Genomic DNA, 15,552 nt, shown 5'->3' with positions numbered 1-15,552 from the left:
TTCTGCACTGAGAAGGTTTTTCCAACACCAGCGACGCCGACTGTCAGAACCACTCTGATGGGTTTCTGTTGACCGGGTAAGGCTCTGAAGATGTCCTGGCACTTGATGGGAGTGTCCTGGAGGGTCTTCTTCTTGGAGGTGGTCTCCAGCTGTCTCACCTCATGTTGTGTGTTCACCTCTTCACTCTGTCCCTCTGTGATGTAGAGCTCAGTGTAGATCCTGTTGAGGAGGGTTCTACTTCCTGTTTCCTCACTTCCTTCACTCACACGCTCACATCTCCTCCTCAGACTGGTCTTATGTTCCTCTAAAACCCTCTGCAGACCACGATCTGCTGAAAGAGAAGAGAAATATGAGACATCTGACAGAGTGAATCAGCTGAAAAGGTTTGAACTACATTCAGGAGATAAGAAAGTGGGGCTGTCACAAACAATGACATCAGAGGAAAGATGGACACTCTTACTGGTTTCACTGCTGGTCTGACCGGCTTTCTGCGGTCCGGATATTGGTCTGGTATTGTCTTCACACTGGGGACAGCTGGAGTCTCCTGATGAACCAGACTGGTCCCTGTATGAGGTGAGGCACTGTCTGCAGAACCAATGTCCACATCTGACAGAGACTGGATCCGTCAGGAGGTCCAGACACACAGCACAGCAGGAGGGCTGATCCTCCACAGGATCAGGACTCCTCTCCCTCTCTCTGTGAAGACGATATCTTCTCTTAAAGAACATTTTTATCAAAAGCTCTCTTTAAATCTCAACACTCACTGAAACTGAAACAACATCAGTAACTCTTACTCTGTGTCTGAGGGTCCAGGTTCATGTCTGAAGACTAGAGGAAGATCTTTAGACCAGTCACTCCTCAGAGACAGACAGCTGGGATCAGGAGACTCAGCTCTCAGTCTGCTGAACTGAAATCTATAAAAACAACAAGTTTGAGTTCACATCTCATGAATCATTGAAAATATTAGAGCTGTAACAGGGTTCCTCTGAGTTATTCTTATGTTTTCGATCTTAGAAGTTCCAGATCTAGGTCAACAGAAGTAACCGAACTGTGGAGCTTTGACTTAGGGGGGCTGAAAATGCAGCTTACAGTGAAGTCCTTATCAGGACTCTACACATTTACTGGCTATCATCTCGTAATAGACCCCCAACAAATAGATATTATGCAGGTTGGCCCACTTCAGGACATGTATCATACTATGTAATTGTAATTTTTCATACATTAGTGACTTTATTAGACCTACTCTACAATTTAATAAAATTCAATACATCTCATTTAATTACATACCGCTAGGTATCCTGGGAATTCCTCCATTGATCCAGATTTATAGTCATAACATCATCATTTCTTAAAATATTTAGCATTATCGTTCTAAATCTGAACAATGATGCAAAACTTTTTAAGACTTTTATTTTGAAATCCTTGTTTGAGACTTTTATTTTGAAAACCTGATTAGAGACTCTTTAAGGCTTTTAATTTTTAAAACATGATTTATGAATATTTAGTACTTTTTAAGGCCTTTTATTTTGAAAGTCTGATTTAAAGGCCTTTAATTTGAAACCCTGACTAGAGACATTTTAAGGCCTTTAATTTTAAAAACCTGATCTTAGACTTTTAAGACTCTAAGAGTTTCAGCAGGAACCCTGTTCAAAGACTCTGTAGTTACTCAAAGTGCTGATGTTCATGATTTGATTGAGGACATTAAATCCTCTTTAATTTGAAATTTGTCATTTTTTATTAAAATAAAAAAACTTCCTTTAAAGTACAAATTCTCAACAAATGGTTCAGGAACTGTGTTTGATGCTGAAATGAGACTAAAACAAGAAGTTCACTGTGACTCAGTAACTCTTACTCTGTGTCTGAGGGTCCAGGTTCATGTCTGAACTTTAGAGGAAGATCTTCGGACCGGTCTCTCCTCAGAGACAGACAGCTGGGATCAGACTCTGTGTCTGAGGGTCCAGGTTCATGTCTGAAGTTTAGAGGAAGCTCTTTAGACCAGTCACTCCTCAGAGACAGACAGCTGGTATCAGACTCTGTGTCTGAGGGTCCAGGTTCATGTCTGAAGTTTAGAGGAAGCTCTTTAGACCAGTCACTCCTCAGAGACAGACAGCTGGGATCAGACTCTGTGTCACCCTCCTCTTCCTCCAAACGCACACTCATGTTCTGGTTCAGTCTGTCTGAGATGAAGAACAGGGTGAGGACAAGAAAAACCAGTCTGTTCTAATGACGCACCAATAACTCTGAGACAAGGAGAGGAGACACACACACACACACACACACACACACACACACACACACACACACACACACACACACACACACACACACACACACCCATAACTCCGAGATAAGGAAGAGGAAACACACATACACACACACACACACACACACACACACACACACACACACACACACACACACACCCATAACTCTGAGATAAGGAAGAGGAAACACACACACACACACACACACACACACACACACACACACACACACACACACAGCCCTCCTTTGACTGAAACAGCTGTTGGGTTCTTGTTTAATGTTCTGTGTCGTGTTCACAGAGAGAAAACAGAGAGCTGAGAGGTAAACTGTTGAAATGTCACTCACCACGATCAGACTTCAGAGTTCAGAGTTCAGACGACAGAAAATGGAGTTAGAAGAACTTAAGTTTACTCTCAGCGTCCGTCCCTCTTCCTGCTCTGAGCTCTCTGTAGGCTAGTCTTCCTCTATCACCTGGGATCACCTGGTCTGTGTGGCCCCTCCCCCTCTCCATTTACAGGAAATCACACGGTGCAAATGCTCAGTGTGCTCGTTCATGTGCTCAGTGTGCTCGTTCATGTGCTCAGTGTGCTCGTTCATGTGCTCAGTGTGCGCGGGTGTGTCCTGTTTCTCCAGCAATCAAAGTGCAGTGTGTTTGATCTGCTCTTTATCTGTACTTCACTGCATCAGAGTAATATTAGCCCAAGTATAAATCCCACAATGCACCTTGTTGGTGAAGTTTATTCCCACTAAGTTATTATGAGACCAGTCCCATCAAACACCTCAAAGGGTCTCAGAGTCCCATCAAACACCACAGAGGGTCTCAGAGTCACATCAAACACCTCAGAGGGTGTCAAAGTCACATCAAACACATGGAGGGTCTCAGCGTCCCATCAGACACAACAGAGGGTCTCAGAGTCACATCAAACACCTCAGAGGGTGTCAGAGTCCCATCAAACACATGGAGGGTCTCAGAGTCCCATCAGACACCTCAGAGGGTCTCAGAGTCCCATCAAACACATGGAGGGTCTCAGAGTCCCATCAAACACCTCAGAGGGTCTCAGAGTCCCATCAAACACCTCAGAGGGTCTCAGAGTCACATCAGACACCTCAGAGGGTCTCAGAGTCCCATCAGACACCTCAGAGGGTCTCAGAGTCCCATCAAACACCTGAAAGGGTCTCAGAGTCCCATCAAACACCTCAGAGGGTCTCAGAGTCCCATCAAACATCCCAGAGGGTCTCAGAGTCACATCAGACACTTCAGAGGGTCTCAGAGTCCCATCAGACACCTCAGAGGGTCTTTGAGTCCCATCAGACACCTCAGAGGGTCTCAGAGTCCCATCAGACACCTCAGAGGGTCTCAGAGTCCCATCAGACACCTCAGAGGGTCTCAGAGTCACATCAGACACCTCAGAGGGTCTCAGAGTCCCATCAAACACATGGAGGGTCTCAGAGTCCCATCAAACACCTCGGAGGGTCTCAGAGTCCCATCAAACACCTCAGAGGGTCTCAGAGTCCCATCAGACACCTCAGAGGGTCTTTGAGTCACATCAGACACCTCAGAGGGTCTCAGAGTCCCATCAGACACCTCAGAGGGTCTCAGAGTCACATCAGACACCTCAGAGGGTCTCAGAGTCCCATCAGACACCTCAGAGGGTCTCAGAGTCCCATCAGACACCTCAGAGGGTCTCAGAGTCCCATCAAACACCTCAGAGGGTCTCAGAGTCACATCAGACACCTCAGAGGGTCTCAGAGTCCCATCAGACACCTCAGAGGGTCTTTGAGTCCCATCAGACACCTCAGAGGGTCTCAGAGTCCCATCAGACACCTCAGAGGGTCTCAGAGTCCCATCAAACACCTGAAAGGGTCTCAGAGTCCCATCAAACACCTCAGAGGGTCTTTGAGTCCCATCAGACACCTCAGAGGGTCTCAGAGTCCCATCAAACACCTCAGAGGGTCTCAGAGTCACATCAGACACCTCAGAGGGTCTCAGAGTCCCATCAGACACCTCAGAGGGTCTTTGAGTCCCATCAGACACCTCAGAGGGTCTCAGAGTCCCATCAGACACCTCAGAGGGTCTTTGAGTCCCATCAGACACCTCAGAGGGTCTCAGAGTCCCATCAAACACCTCAGAGGGTCTCAGAGTCACATCAGACACCTCAGAGGGTCTCAGAGTCCCATCAGACACCTCAGAGGGTCTTTGAGTCCCATCAGACACCTCAGAGGGTCTCAGAGTCCCATCAGACACCTCAGAGGGTCTCAGAGTCCCATCAAACACCTGAAAGGGTCTCAGAGTCCCATCAAACACATCAGAGGGTCTCAGAGTCCCATCAGACACCTCAGAGGGTCTCAGAGTCCCATCTAACACCTCAGAGGGTCTTAGAGTCCCATCAAACACCTCAGAGGGTCTCAGAGTCCCATCAGACACCTCAGAGGGTCTCAGAGTTTCACAGTTTGATTTTTTTACTGAAGCTGTTAAACATTCAGAAATGTGCAATGAAAATTTAGACACTTCTAAATTTAAGCCCAAAAGACTCACTTCAATTTAAAGCACTAAAAACCCAAGAGCTGAACCCTGAAAACTGTCCCCTTAGTCAGCTGAAGGGGGAGAACTCCAGGCTAGCATCACAGGGGCTTAACATCTCTGAATCTCTAGCGGAGCTCAAACTCATGTACTGCGAGAAAGAAGAGATGAGGGACACCATCAAAAAGGATGGACAAGGACTTTCACGACGAGAGGAAGGCCTTGCAAAACCTGAACACAGAGCAGCTGGAGGAAATACTTAATCTAGGGACCCAGCTTTTGGTCTATCAACCACGTGACAACCAGTGTGAAGAAAAGTGGGCCGAGAGAGTGAGACAGCTGGAGGAGGAGGAGGTGGAGACATCAAGAAGAGCGCTGGAGAAGGAGAGGTTATGTGGGGAGGGGAGGATCAGGTCTCTTCAGGAGGGGATGCAGAGCCAGGCTAAGGTGAGCTCCTCTCTGGTGGATCTCTATGAAGTGAAGATCAGGTCCAACCAGGACAATGCGGCCACTGGACGGAGACAGTGTGAGGAAAGGTGGACGGAGAGAGAGAGAGACAGCTGGAGGAGGAGGTGGAGACCTTAAAAAGAAGACTCACTGAGGAAAGTCTGCAGAGTCAGGAGGAAGACAAGTCCGCAAAGCTTTCCTCTTCGGTTGATCCATCTGAGATCAGAAAGCGTGAGGAACAGTGGACGGAGAGAGTGAAACAGCTGGAGGAGGAGGTGGAGACATCAAGGATAGCGCTGGAGAGGTTGAGGTTATGTGGGGAGGGGAGGGTCAGGTCTCTTAAGAAGGCGATGCAGAATATGGTTGAGGAGAACGCTTTGGTGGGTCGCCATGAAGAGACAATCAAGTCTCTTAAGAATGGGATGCAGAATATGATTGAGGTGAACTCCGGTCTGGTGGGTCGCTATGAAGAGCAGATCAAGTCCAACCAGGACAAGGCGGCCACTGAACTGAGGCAGAGTGAGAAAAAGTGGACAGAGAGAGTGAAACAGCTGGAGGAGGAGGTGGAGACGTTGAATAAAAGACTCACTGAGGAAAGTCTGAAGGTTCAAGAGGAAGACAAGGCTGCTGCGTCTTGGGTTGATCCATCTGAGCTCAGACAGCGTAAGGTGAGGTTGCAGGAGAGAGTGAGACAGCTGGAGGGGGAGCTGGAGAGAGCAAAAAGAATGATGGAGAGGGAGAGGTTATGCGAGGGGGGGAGGATTAGGTCTCTTCAAGGTGTGATTCACAATCTGCTTGATGAGAACTCCCGTTTGGTGGATCTCTATGAAGATAAGATCAGGGACCACCAACACAAGATGGCCACTGAACTGAGGCAGTGTGAGGACAGGTGGACGGAGAGAGAGAGAGAGACAGCTGGAGGAAGCGCTGCATGAAACAAAGACGGCATTGACGGAACAAGAAACACGACTTAACGGAACGAAATGTGATCTGGAGAAGAGTCTGGAGCATCAGAAGAGCATTGAAGACACTTTGAAGAAGGAGCATGCTGCAGAGCTGTCTGCCATGGAGGAGCGCTACAACCAGAGCATCAGCCAGGAGGAGAGACGCACGGCTGTGGCAGTCTCCATGAAAATGAAAGAGGACGACAAGGAGGAGGTGGAGACATCAAGAGGGGAACATGGCTGTGACAATCCACACGAGAGTGAGAGAGCTGGAGGAGAAACTTCAGGAGTGCAGGAAGCAGCTGCAAAAGGTGAAGGCACTCTGGAGGAAGTTCATGCTGGGAGCCTCTCCACAAAAGACGCCGAACATGAGGAGGTGACGGGTCACATGGAGGATGATGCTTTTCTTTCTTTGCTGAACATTTGAGCAGAGAAATGTTGCATCTCTTGAATATTTAAAAATATATATAAAAAAAAACTGAATAATGAAATAAAATAACAAAAAATAAAATATTCAGCTGTCTACGGTTACTGTTTTTTTGCAGGTTGCAGGTTATCATGAGACACACATGTAAGGTATAACATGAAATAAGCAGGGGTCACAGTTTTAAACATTATTATTATTATTAGTATTATTATTATTTATTTTAGTTTTTTTTACAATAATAATAATAATAATAATGCATGTATTTATCATTATCTTTTATAGTGTTTTTTTTTAAATTACTTGAATTAATGCACTAATAATAATAATAATAATAATAATAATAATAATAATAATAATAATCATAATCATAATAAAATATTATGATTATTAGCATTAGTTGTAGTAGTAGAGTTTTTAATATTATCATTAGTTATTATTATTACAGTAAGATTTGGGTAGAAAGTGTGCAGAGTGTAGTTACTGACAGCAGCCAGCAGAGGGGGCTGCCTGCCTTTAGATAAGGTGGCACAAACCGGTCACTGCTCCTTTATTTACTCCATACCTACCTACCTGAAGACTGCTGCCACCAGAGGGGTAGACTACCAAGCCGGATTTGTGGTTATCGAGGTACCTTCAGGGTTAACTCTGGATCTTCAGGACTATGAAGGTGGTTCACTCCTTACCAGGGTAGATCACCATGGTTACTCATGCTGAACTCCTGTATGATTTTATATCTAAATACTGATGACAGGTATTGATTATCTTTCCTGACATCTTATATAAACAGAGTCTGAAGTCAGATTATTCAGATTAAATCATTTTACTGCATTAAATATAAAACTGAGCGTGCTTATCACTCTGAATCATGTTCTCATTTTGAATAGTCCTTTAACCACAGCGCTCAGTTTGATACCATCAGGACTGCAGCTGAAATATTAAGTCTACAACTTACACACAAGATTACATCAGAGAGAGAGATCACTGTCAGGGAATAAACAGAGTTATTATAGTTAGATATATCTAATGATGAATAAACAGAGTTATTATAGTCAGATATATCTAATGATCAATAAACAGAGTTATTATAGTCAGATATATCTAATGATGAATAAACAGAGTTATTATAGTCAGATATATCTAATGATGAATAAACAGAGTTATTATAGTCAGATATATCTAATGATCAATAAACAGAGTTATTATAGTCAGATATATCTAATGATGAATAAACAGAGTTATTATAGTCAGATATATCTAATGATGAATAAACAGAGTTATTATAGTCAGATATATCTGCACTAATGATGAGATATAAGACGTCATTTCCGTATTCAAACACTTTTTGTCTTATCTCTCAGTTCTTCCTTCATGTTTCAGACTCAGCTGTGTTGAAGTTAATCTGGATTATATGTTTCAGACTCATCTGTGTTGAAGTTAATCTGTATTATGTGTTTCAGACTCATCTGTGTTGAAGTTAATCTGGATTATGTGTTTCAGACTCATCTGTGTTGAAGTTAATCTGGATTATGTGTTTAACTTCTTCATATTTTTCTAATATCAGTGCAGTGTTTGAAATTCATGTGGATGTGCTGACAGCAGACTGTCCGTGTCTGTGACTGTGGCAAGGACAAACTTCCTTTAACAGGCAGAAACCTCCAGCAGGACCAGACTCATGTTAGACACACATCTGCTGAGACCGTGTTGGAGAGAGGGATAGAGGGAGATGAAGAGAGAGAGAGATGATAGTGGGGAGACGGATAGTAGTAGTTGTAGCAGCTGGAGTCTGGACCACGTCCACAGCAGCAGAGATCCAGAGGAACCTACGAGACAAGGGAGCTCAGGGACTCCAGAAAGGTCTATGGTTAGTACCTTTAATGGGACAGGAAGAGTTAAAGTGAGAGACAGGCAGAGAGAGGAGAGAGAGGGAAAGACAGGATCCCAGTGTGTCAGTCTAAGCCTATAGCAGCATAACTAAGAGCTGGTCCAAGCCTGATCCAGCTCTAACTATAAGCTTTATCAAAAAGGAAAGTTTGAAGCCTACTCTTAAAAGTAGAGAGGGTGTCTTCTGCTTTTTTCCTGCTGTCCTTCCCACTTTCCTTCCTTCTTTCTTTCTTTCTTTCTTTCTTTCTTCCCTTCTTTCTTTCCTTCTTTCCTACTGTCCCTCTTTCTTTCATAATTTCTTTCTTTTGTTCTTTCATTCTTTTCTTTCTTTCATCCTTTCATCCTTTCTTTTATCAATGGAGCTGTTTTCTGATAGATTAATAAGTCATTTCCTTAAATCAAGATGATCCGTCTTCTACAAATAAGATCTCAGCTTGAAAAATGTCTGAAATGTAAAACAAACCTTGTTTCTTCTAAATTAATAACAATAATAATAATAATAATAATAATAATAATAATAATAATAATACATTTTATTTATCACACACTTTACATTAGGAACAAATCTCAAAGTGCTACAGGACATAATAAAAGGACAGTAAGAATAAAAACAAAATTACAACTCAAAACAAGATCATTTCAAGATTGTTTGACTGAACAAGATATTTAGTCAAAGTCTTCTTTATTGTCAAAAATTGCAGTATGCACCAGACATACTGAGGATTTGGTATTACATTTCTATCTCAGACCCTAGCAACGACAACAACAGATAAACATTTATTTATTACTTTGATGCATTGTCTTAAAACAAGTCCCTCTAACTCGCTCTAATCTTCCTTGTTCAGTAAATTTATCTTAAAGAAGAGAAGATATCCTTTATTCCTCCCACAACGGGGACATTTAAGTGTTACAGCAGCAAAGTAGACAGTCCAATATATATATATATGAAATATCAATTAATAAAAAGTTATTAGCAATTAAAGTTAAAGTTAAAGAAGTAAAAATAAGCATATCTTATAATGTATATACAACCAAATATTTCCAACCTGTGATGCAGTGAAAAATGTGCACAGACTTGTAACATATATAAAACAATGTACAGAAGAAGTGGGAGAAGACATTTAGACTATCAATGAGAATATTTCTCTTGGTGAGATTCTGAGGTTTTGCAGTGTACTCTCTCGTCTGATCACCAGAAGATAAATTGGTTATTGGAAACAAATCATGGATGATCTATCCGTGAAGTAATGCTGCCCCCTGCTGGATAACTGCTGCAAGAGAAAATGAGACCGGTTCCTCTTTTAACATGGAAGAGATAAGATAGATAAGATATACTTGATTTGATTATATACTTTATGTGTTTGATAAGGTGTTGGATTTTTATTCACAAGTCAGCTGACACAAAGAGCAGGGAGAGCGAGTGACGTGTTTCCACCCAGGAACACGACCAGACTAAGGTGATGTATTTCTCCAAGTCCAAGGGGACGGTGAAAAATGACTCGAAGATTTTCCCCTCCACAAACGAGGAAATCCAATGTGTCCCAACATTTAAATACTTGGCTTTTCTCTTAGATGAAAATCTTTCTTTTAATGGTCATATTGAGAGTTTAACTAAAAAACTGAGGGTGAAGTTGGGTTTCATTTAAAGAAACAGACGCTGTTTTTCTTTTGCTGCTCATTAAAAGCTCATTCAATCAACCTTTGTATCTGTAACTGACTCTGGTGATGTTCTTTATATGCATGCTTCCTCAGCCTCTCTGAAAATGTTGGACTCAGTGTCCCATGATGCATTGCAGTTTGTTTCTGGTTTAGGTTTCTGCACACATCACTGTATCTTGTATGAAAAGGTGGGCTTGTCTTCCTTACACAACAGAAGAATGGAGCATTGGTATATCTTTCTTTATAAGGCCGTACTCCAGGAGCTGCTGTCTTATTCATGCTCCTTATTGACTCCTAAAGCCGTCACTGGCTGTCATCTTCAGTCCCATGGACAGGTTCTTTTAATCATTCCTCAGACTCACTCTGTCTTTGGTAAAAATCCTTTTAATGTCTTTGCTCCCTCTTCTTGGTCTGAGCTTCAGGGTCGCCTGAAACTGGATTCTTTCATTTGATTGGAGGATTTTAAATCTAGGATGAAGGATGATCTGATCAGCTTGTGCTCATGTTTTAGAGCTTAACACTGATCATTTAGAAATGGATGTAACAGTTAGTTGTCACTTTATGTTTGGTCCTGTTCTATTTGTGAATCTTTCTATGCTGCTGTCTCGACCAGGACTCCGTTGGAAAGAGACTTTGTATCTCAATGGGAATATTCCTGGTAAAATAAAGGTTAAATACATTTTTTTAAAAAGGAACAGATTGATGCAGAAATCTGTCGACTTAAATCATAAGATTAGATTCTGATTTATTTACATTTCTTCTTCATTCAGAAAACTCATCCTCCTCTCCAGGCCTGTTTTTAAAACTTGACTCCACATGGTTTGGGTTCTTTTGAAGCCTCAGGTTTGATATTGCAGCAGGCGCCATCTTGTTTCTACGGACACAACAGTGATTTCATTTGGACGAGAGGGTGAAGCTGAAACCAGGTTAAAGAAGAATTTGCTCAAATGTACGGAAGCCCAAAGCAGACATGCACAGTTTCTCAAGATCCCAATGAATTGAGCTCGTTTCAGGTGATCGAGACTCGTATCTCTAGAGTTGAAAAAGCAGAAAACAGAACAACTGAGGAAGATGGAAGGATGAATGTCCGCTTTGGGCTTCTGTACAAATGATAGAGGATAGAAACATCCCATAATATCAGACAGGAAGTGGAAAAAGAACATCCTGGTAGAAACTGTGCTTTTGACGGGTTTTATTTTTGTTGCTCTTACAGAAAACCATGAGACGAGTCCCATCAGACACCTCAGAGGGTCTCAGAGTCCCATCAGACACATCAGAGGGCCTCAGAGTCCCATCAGACACCTCAAACGGTCTCAGAGTCCCATCAGACACCTCAGAGGGTCTCAGAGTCCCATCAGACACCTCAAACGGTCTCAGAGTCCCATCAGACACCTCAGAGGGTCTCAGAGTCCCATCAGACACCTCAGAGGGTCTCAGAGTCCTATCAAACACCTCAGAGGGTCTCAGAGTCCCATCAGACACCTCAGAGGGTCTCAGAGTCCATCAATCATCTCAGAGGGTCTCAGAGTCCCGTCAAACACCTCAGAGGGTCTCAGAGTCCCGTCAAACACTTCAGATGGTCTCAGAGTCCCATCAGACACCTCAGAGGGTCTCAGAGTCCCATCAGACACCTCAGAGGGTCTCAGAGTCCCATCAGACACATCAGAGGGTCTCAGAGTCCCATCAGACACCTCAGAGGGTCTCAGAGACACATCAGAGGGTCTCAGAGTCCCGTCAAACACCTCAGAGGGTCTCAGAGTCCCATCAAACACCTCAGAGAGTCTTAGAGTCCCATCAAACACTTCAGAGGGTCTCAGAGTCCCATCAGACACTTCAGAGAGTCTTAGAGTCCCATCAAACACCTCAGAGGGTCTTAGAGTCCCATCAAACACCCCAGATGGGTCTCAGAGTCCCATCAGACACCTCAGAGGGTCTCAGAGTCCCATCAGACACCTCAGAGGGTCTCAGAGTCCCATCAGACACCTCAGAGGGTCTCAGAGTCCCGTCAAACACATCAGAGGGTCTCAGAGTCCTATCAAACACCTCAGAGGGTCTCAGAGTCACATCAAACACCTCAGAGGGTCTCAGAGTCCCTTCAAACACCTCAGAGGGTCTCAGAGTCCCATCAGACACCTCAGAGGGTCTCAGAGTCCCGTCAAACACCTCAGAGGGTCTCAGGGTCCATCAGACACCTCAGAGGGTCTCAGAGGGTCTCAGTTTGTAACCTGAAGCTGATCACAGTCTTGTGATGGACTCATATAAAGACAGACCCTCAGATTGTAGTTTCCTGGTTTGGTCAGCAGGTGGTGCTGCTGTTTTTAAACCAGCTGAGTCTCAGACTAAACCACTTGATGCAGATTCTGAATGATCCAGTTTTTCCTCTGACTCTGGTGCATTCAGGGACCTGATGCTCACTGAGGACGTTCACGTCCTGCTCTTGGTGTTTTGACAGAAATGTTGTTTTAATAATTAGTTGGAGTTGAATGTTCTTCAATAATAAACTTCATTAATATCTCATGATGTTTTGAAGTGTCCATGTGTTTCTGTTCAGACTTTCCAAACACATGATGTTTGGTTTCTGTGCCTCGTTCAGGGAGTCAGTAAAGTTGATTCATACAGCACCTTTAGAGCAGAGGTCACAAAGAGCTTCACAAGAAAACACAAAAGACCAAACAGGAAATACAAACATTTAGATTTCAAAAGAAAAGAGCAGAAAATCAAAGAGCACGCTTCAGAAAAACCAGAACTCCTGACTGTGATATTTCATCAGTGGACAGCTGGGATTCTGAGGATCTCTGCCCTGATGTTAGAGACTGTTTGAAGGAGGGAAACTTTAACACTGATGAGATCAATCACTTCAAATATTGATTAGAGATACATTATTATCCTCAGTTATCAAGAGACATTCATTTTTCTTGTTCTCCACAAAACAAACCTGTGGAGGTCATTTCAGTTCAGAGTCAGTGGAAGAAGATCTCTGAGGTCCAGGTCCTGAGTCTGAGAGTGGAGCTGGTCTCAGAGCAGTTCAGACCGCAGTACTGAGAGTCACCTCCACCTGTTGTCACCTGTTGTGATTGGTCCGTCAGTCTGTCAGGAACAGGACTCAGTCAGAGACTCACCATATCCAAGCTGCTGCTGTTTCCACCTCTCAGACCAGCAGGAGGAAGACCGTCCCCTCTCTGATTTCACCAACATCTGATGATAGAAAACAGACAGACAGTGTTTACACTCTGAGACTCACGTCATCAGCTGTGATCCAGATCCTCCAGTCTAAAGACCAGCAGAGACTTCAGTCCTGCTCAGACCAGAGGGGGAGGGATGTTGTAAAGTAGCTTCCTTTCAGCTCTCAGGTTAATATATTGGACTCTTGCAGCTTGAGGGGACAGACAGAGTCCTTGAAGGCATCATGTGGTGTTGACTGTTGTCTCATGTGTTCTGTGTTTAAATATGAAAGCAGGACTTTCTTATGTTGTTTGCCTTTTGGCTTCTCACCTGGCTGAACATCACTGAGTCACAGGTGTTTCAATCCTCCCTGTGTGTGACGAGCTCTGTGTGAGCAGAATGTGAACCTGTCTCTGTTTGTGCATCAGACTAATGGACCCTTTAAACAGCAGACAAATACTGCACCCCTGACTGCAGACCAGGTTTTGGGTGCTCCATGGTGCAGTCTCTTTCTGTCTCTTAATGTAGTGGATGAAGCTCTGGTTCTCATCAGATGCATTAAAGCTAAAGTGAAAAACTGGAGAGACCAGCATGGACCGACTCCAACTCTATACTGACCCCAGAGACTCCAGTCTGCAGTTTGGACTCTTCTTAAGATCACGCAGCACCTCCACTCCTGAATCCTGCAGCTTGTTGTCACCCAGGTACAGACCTCTCAGATGGGAGGGGTTGGACTTCAGAGCTGTGGCCAGAGAAGCACAGCTGATCTTTGTCAAACTGCAGCCCATCAACCTGAATAAAGAAGAAATAAAGACATTTTAGAAAGAAATGATCCCGCTTGAACTCCAACGTGTTAAATCTGTAGAGAGCAGAGAGAGGTTTAAAGGTACAGTGCGCTCAGATTCTAGACTGAAGCGCTCCCCTGCTCACCCCTCCTGTTGGTGAAGGGACGGTGGCCTTTGAGGACAAGAAGCTCCTGTGATGCAGGATAAGTATGATCCTCCATTTGTCAAGTTTTTACCATCAAAAACATCCATCAATACAAATTCTTGAACACACACCAACAATCACTCTCTTCTCCTCCGTCTTCCAGCTGGTGCATTTCACACAGCCTCTCCCTGAATACAGAAACGTGTGTGTTACTAGTTTGTCCGTTCTGAGCTGCTGTAGAAACATGGAGGTCTCAGTGAAGAGGACCTGTATGGAAGTAAATCAGTCTCATCAGATTTAGAATTTTTTAAGCCTTTGAATTCCTAGCACTGAATTCTTTTGCATTGAAATTATGGATCTGATTTTTTTGTCATTGAGTTTAAGTCTTCAAATTTTCAACAAGGAATTTTCACTTTTATTTTATAATGTTCACACATTCAGAGACAAAAATTTAAGTTTTAAAATTTCAATGTATAAAAATTCAAGTGCTCATTTTCACCATCCAAAATTCAAAGTCAAAATCCAGCGTTAAAAAATTCAATGTAACCTGCTGATTTACCGAGGGGAAAGCAAACGATCGTCTCACATGGAACCCAACCGCCGGCCAATGAAGTCACGCTCCAGTGGTCATGTGATGCCGATACTTGGACAGGAGTTGTGCTGTGCTTCAGTCCCAAGATTCTCCACACATTCACAAACATATTAACAGAGATTCTCGGGTCTCATCTCTCATCTACTGCAGCAACAATGGTTGGATCAGTGAGCAGCGCATCACAGCTACTGACCAAAGTCATTCAATATGTGAAATCAAGTATTTACAGACACGGGACAAGTTGGATTCCATCCCACGACAACAAGATCTAAATCAGTCAGAAGTCCACTACCTATCCCTGTGAGCCACCAAGCTCACATGGATGATATGTGTCAGACTGGTATCACTCATCCACGTCAACATCCAGGTTACAGCCAGGGAACATTTTGGTTTGATCTCATCTGAAACACCTGGTTCCCCTGAGTTCATGTCAGGAAATACTGGGACATAACTAGAGAGAGTTTTCTCCAAACTACGGACATAATAACCCCTTCACTGCAGCCCACTACAGCACTTTACTTTATGACAGGTAACACTTTGTAACGGTGACGATCTAACCAAAGAACACGGTTAAAATACACTTTCTGAAGGTTTACGTGGAGCCGGGGGGAAACAAGGGAGGTGGTATTTTCAAGACCTGCTCACATGGAGATCTAAAGGCTCATTCTGAGTGAACACAAACACAATGATTTATATTCAGGTGATTACACACTGATTTAAACTG

At 43.5% G+C, this 15,552-nt stretch overlaps 2 protein-coding genes and 1 long non-coding RNA gene across 3 annotated transcripts in view; 1 reads left to right on the top strand and 2 right to left on the bottom strand.

The window, feature by feature from the left end:
* Positions 1–2,201, bottom strand: part of LOC117829358 — a 3,210-nt gene extending 1,009 nt beyond the window's left edge. Inside the window, exons 1-4 of the mRNA XM_034706991.1 lie at positions 1,853–2,201; positions 795–914; positions 461–696; positions 29–331 (exon numbers count right to left, since the gene is read on the bottom strand). Coding sequence (XP_034562882.1) covers positions 29–331; positions 461–696; positions 795–914; positions 1,853–2,160 — 967 coding nt within the window. The 5' untranslated portion in view covers positions 2,161–2,201. The remainder of the gene's footprint in view (positions 1–28; positions 332–460; positions 697–794; positions 915–1,852) is intronic.
* A 2,774-nt stretch (positions 2,202–4,975) lies between these two features.
* On the top strand, positions 4,976–6,648 carry LOC117829357 (golgin subfamily A member 6-like protein 22). The gene is made up of 3 exons (XM_034706990.1): positions 4,976–5,233; positions 5,323–6,206; positions 6,330–6,648. The coding sequence occupies exons 1-2, from the start codon at positions 4,976–4,978 to the stop codon at positions 6,166–6,168; spliced, it is 1,104 nt and encodes a 367-aa protein (XP_034562881.1). The 3' UTR covers positions 6,169–6,206; positions 6,330–6,648.
* Positions 6,649–11,321: 4,673 nt separating this feature from the next.
* LOC117828677 lies at positions 11,322–13,335 on the bottom strand. The gene is made up of 2 exons (XR_004634474.1): positions 12,337–13,335; positions 11,322–12,097 (listed from the first exon to the last, which is right to left on the bottom strand). It is a non-coding gene; the product is annotated as an uncharacterized LOC117828677 (long non-coding RNA).
* Between the last annotated feature and the right edge of the window lie 2,217 nt (positions 13,336–15,552).

This window comes from Notolabrus celidotus, chromosome 17, assembly GCF_009762535.1.
Source record: "Notolabrus celidotus isolate fNotCel1 chromosome 17, fNotCel1.pri, whole genome shotgun sequence".
Classification (NCBI taxonomy): domain Eukaryota; kingdom Metazoa; phylum Chordata; class Actinopteri; order Labriformes; family Labridae; genus Notolabrus; species Notolabrus celidotus.
This window is presented reverse-complemented; position numbering and strand designations above follow the sequence as displayed.

What these genes read in the sequence shown, in the direction of transcription:
- LOC117829357 (XM_034706990.1), top strand. Translation starts at nt 4,976, where the DNA reads ATGGACAAGGACTTTCACGACGAGAGGAAGGCCTTGCAAAACCTGAAC. An exon ending in GGATGCAGAGCCAGGCTAAG is followed by an intron (nt 5,234 to 5,322) that starts GTGAGCTCCTCT and finishes GTGTGAGGAAAG; the next exon opens with GTGGACGGAGAGAGAGAGAG.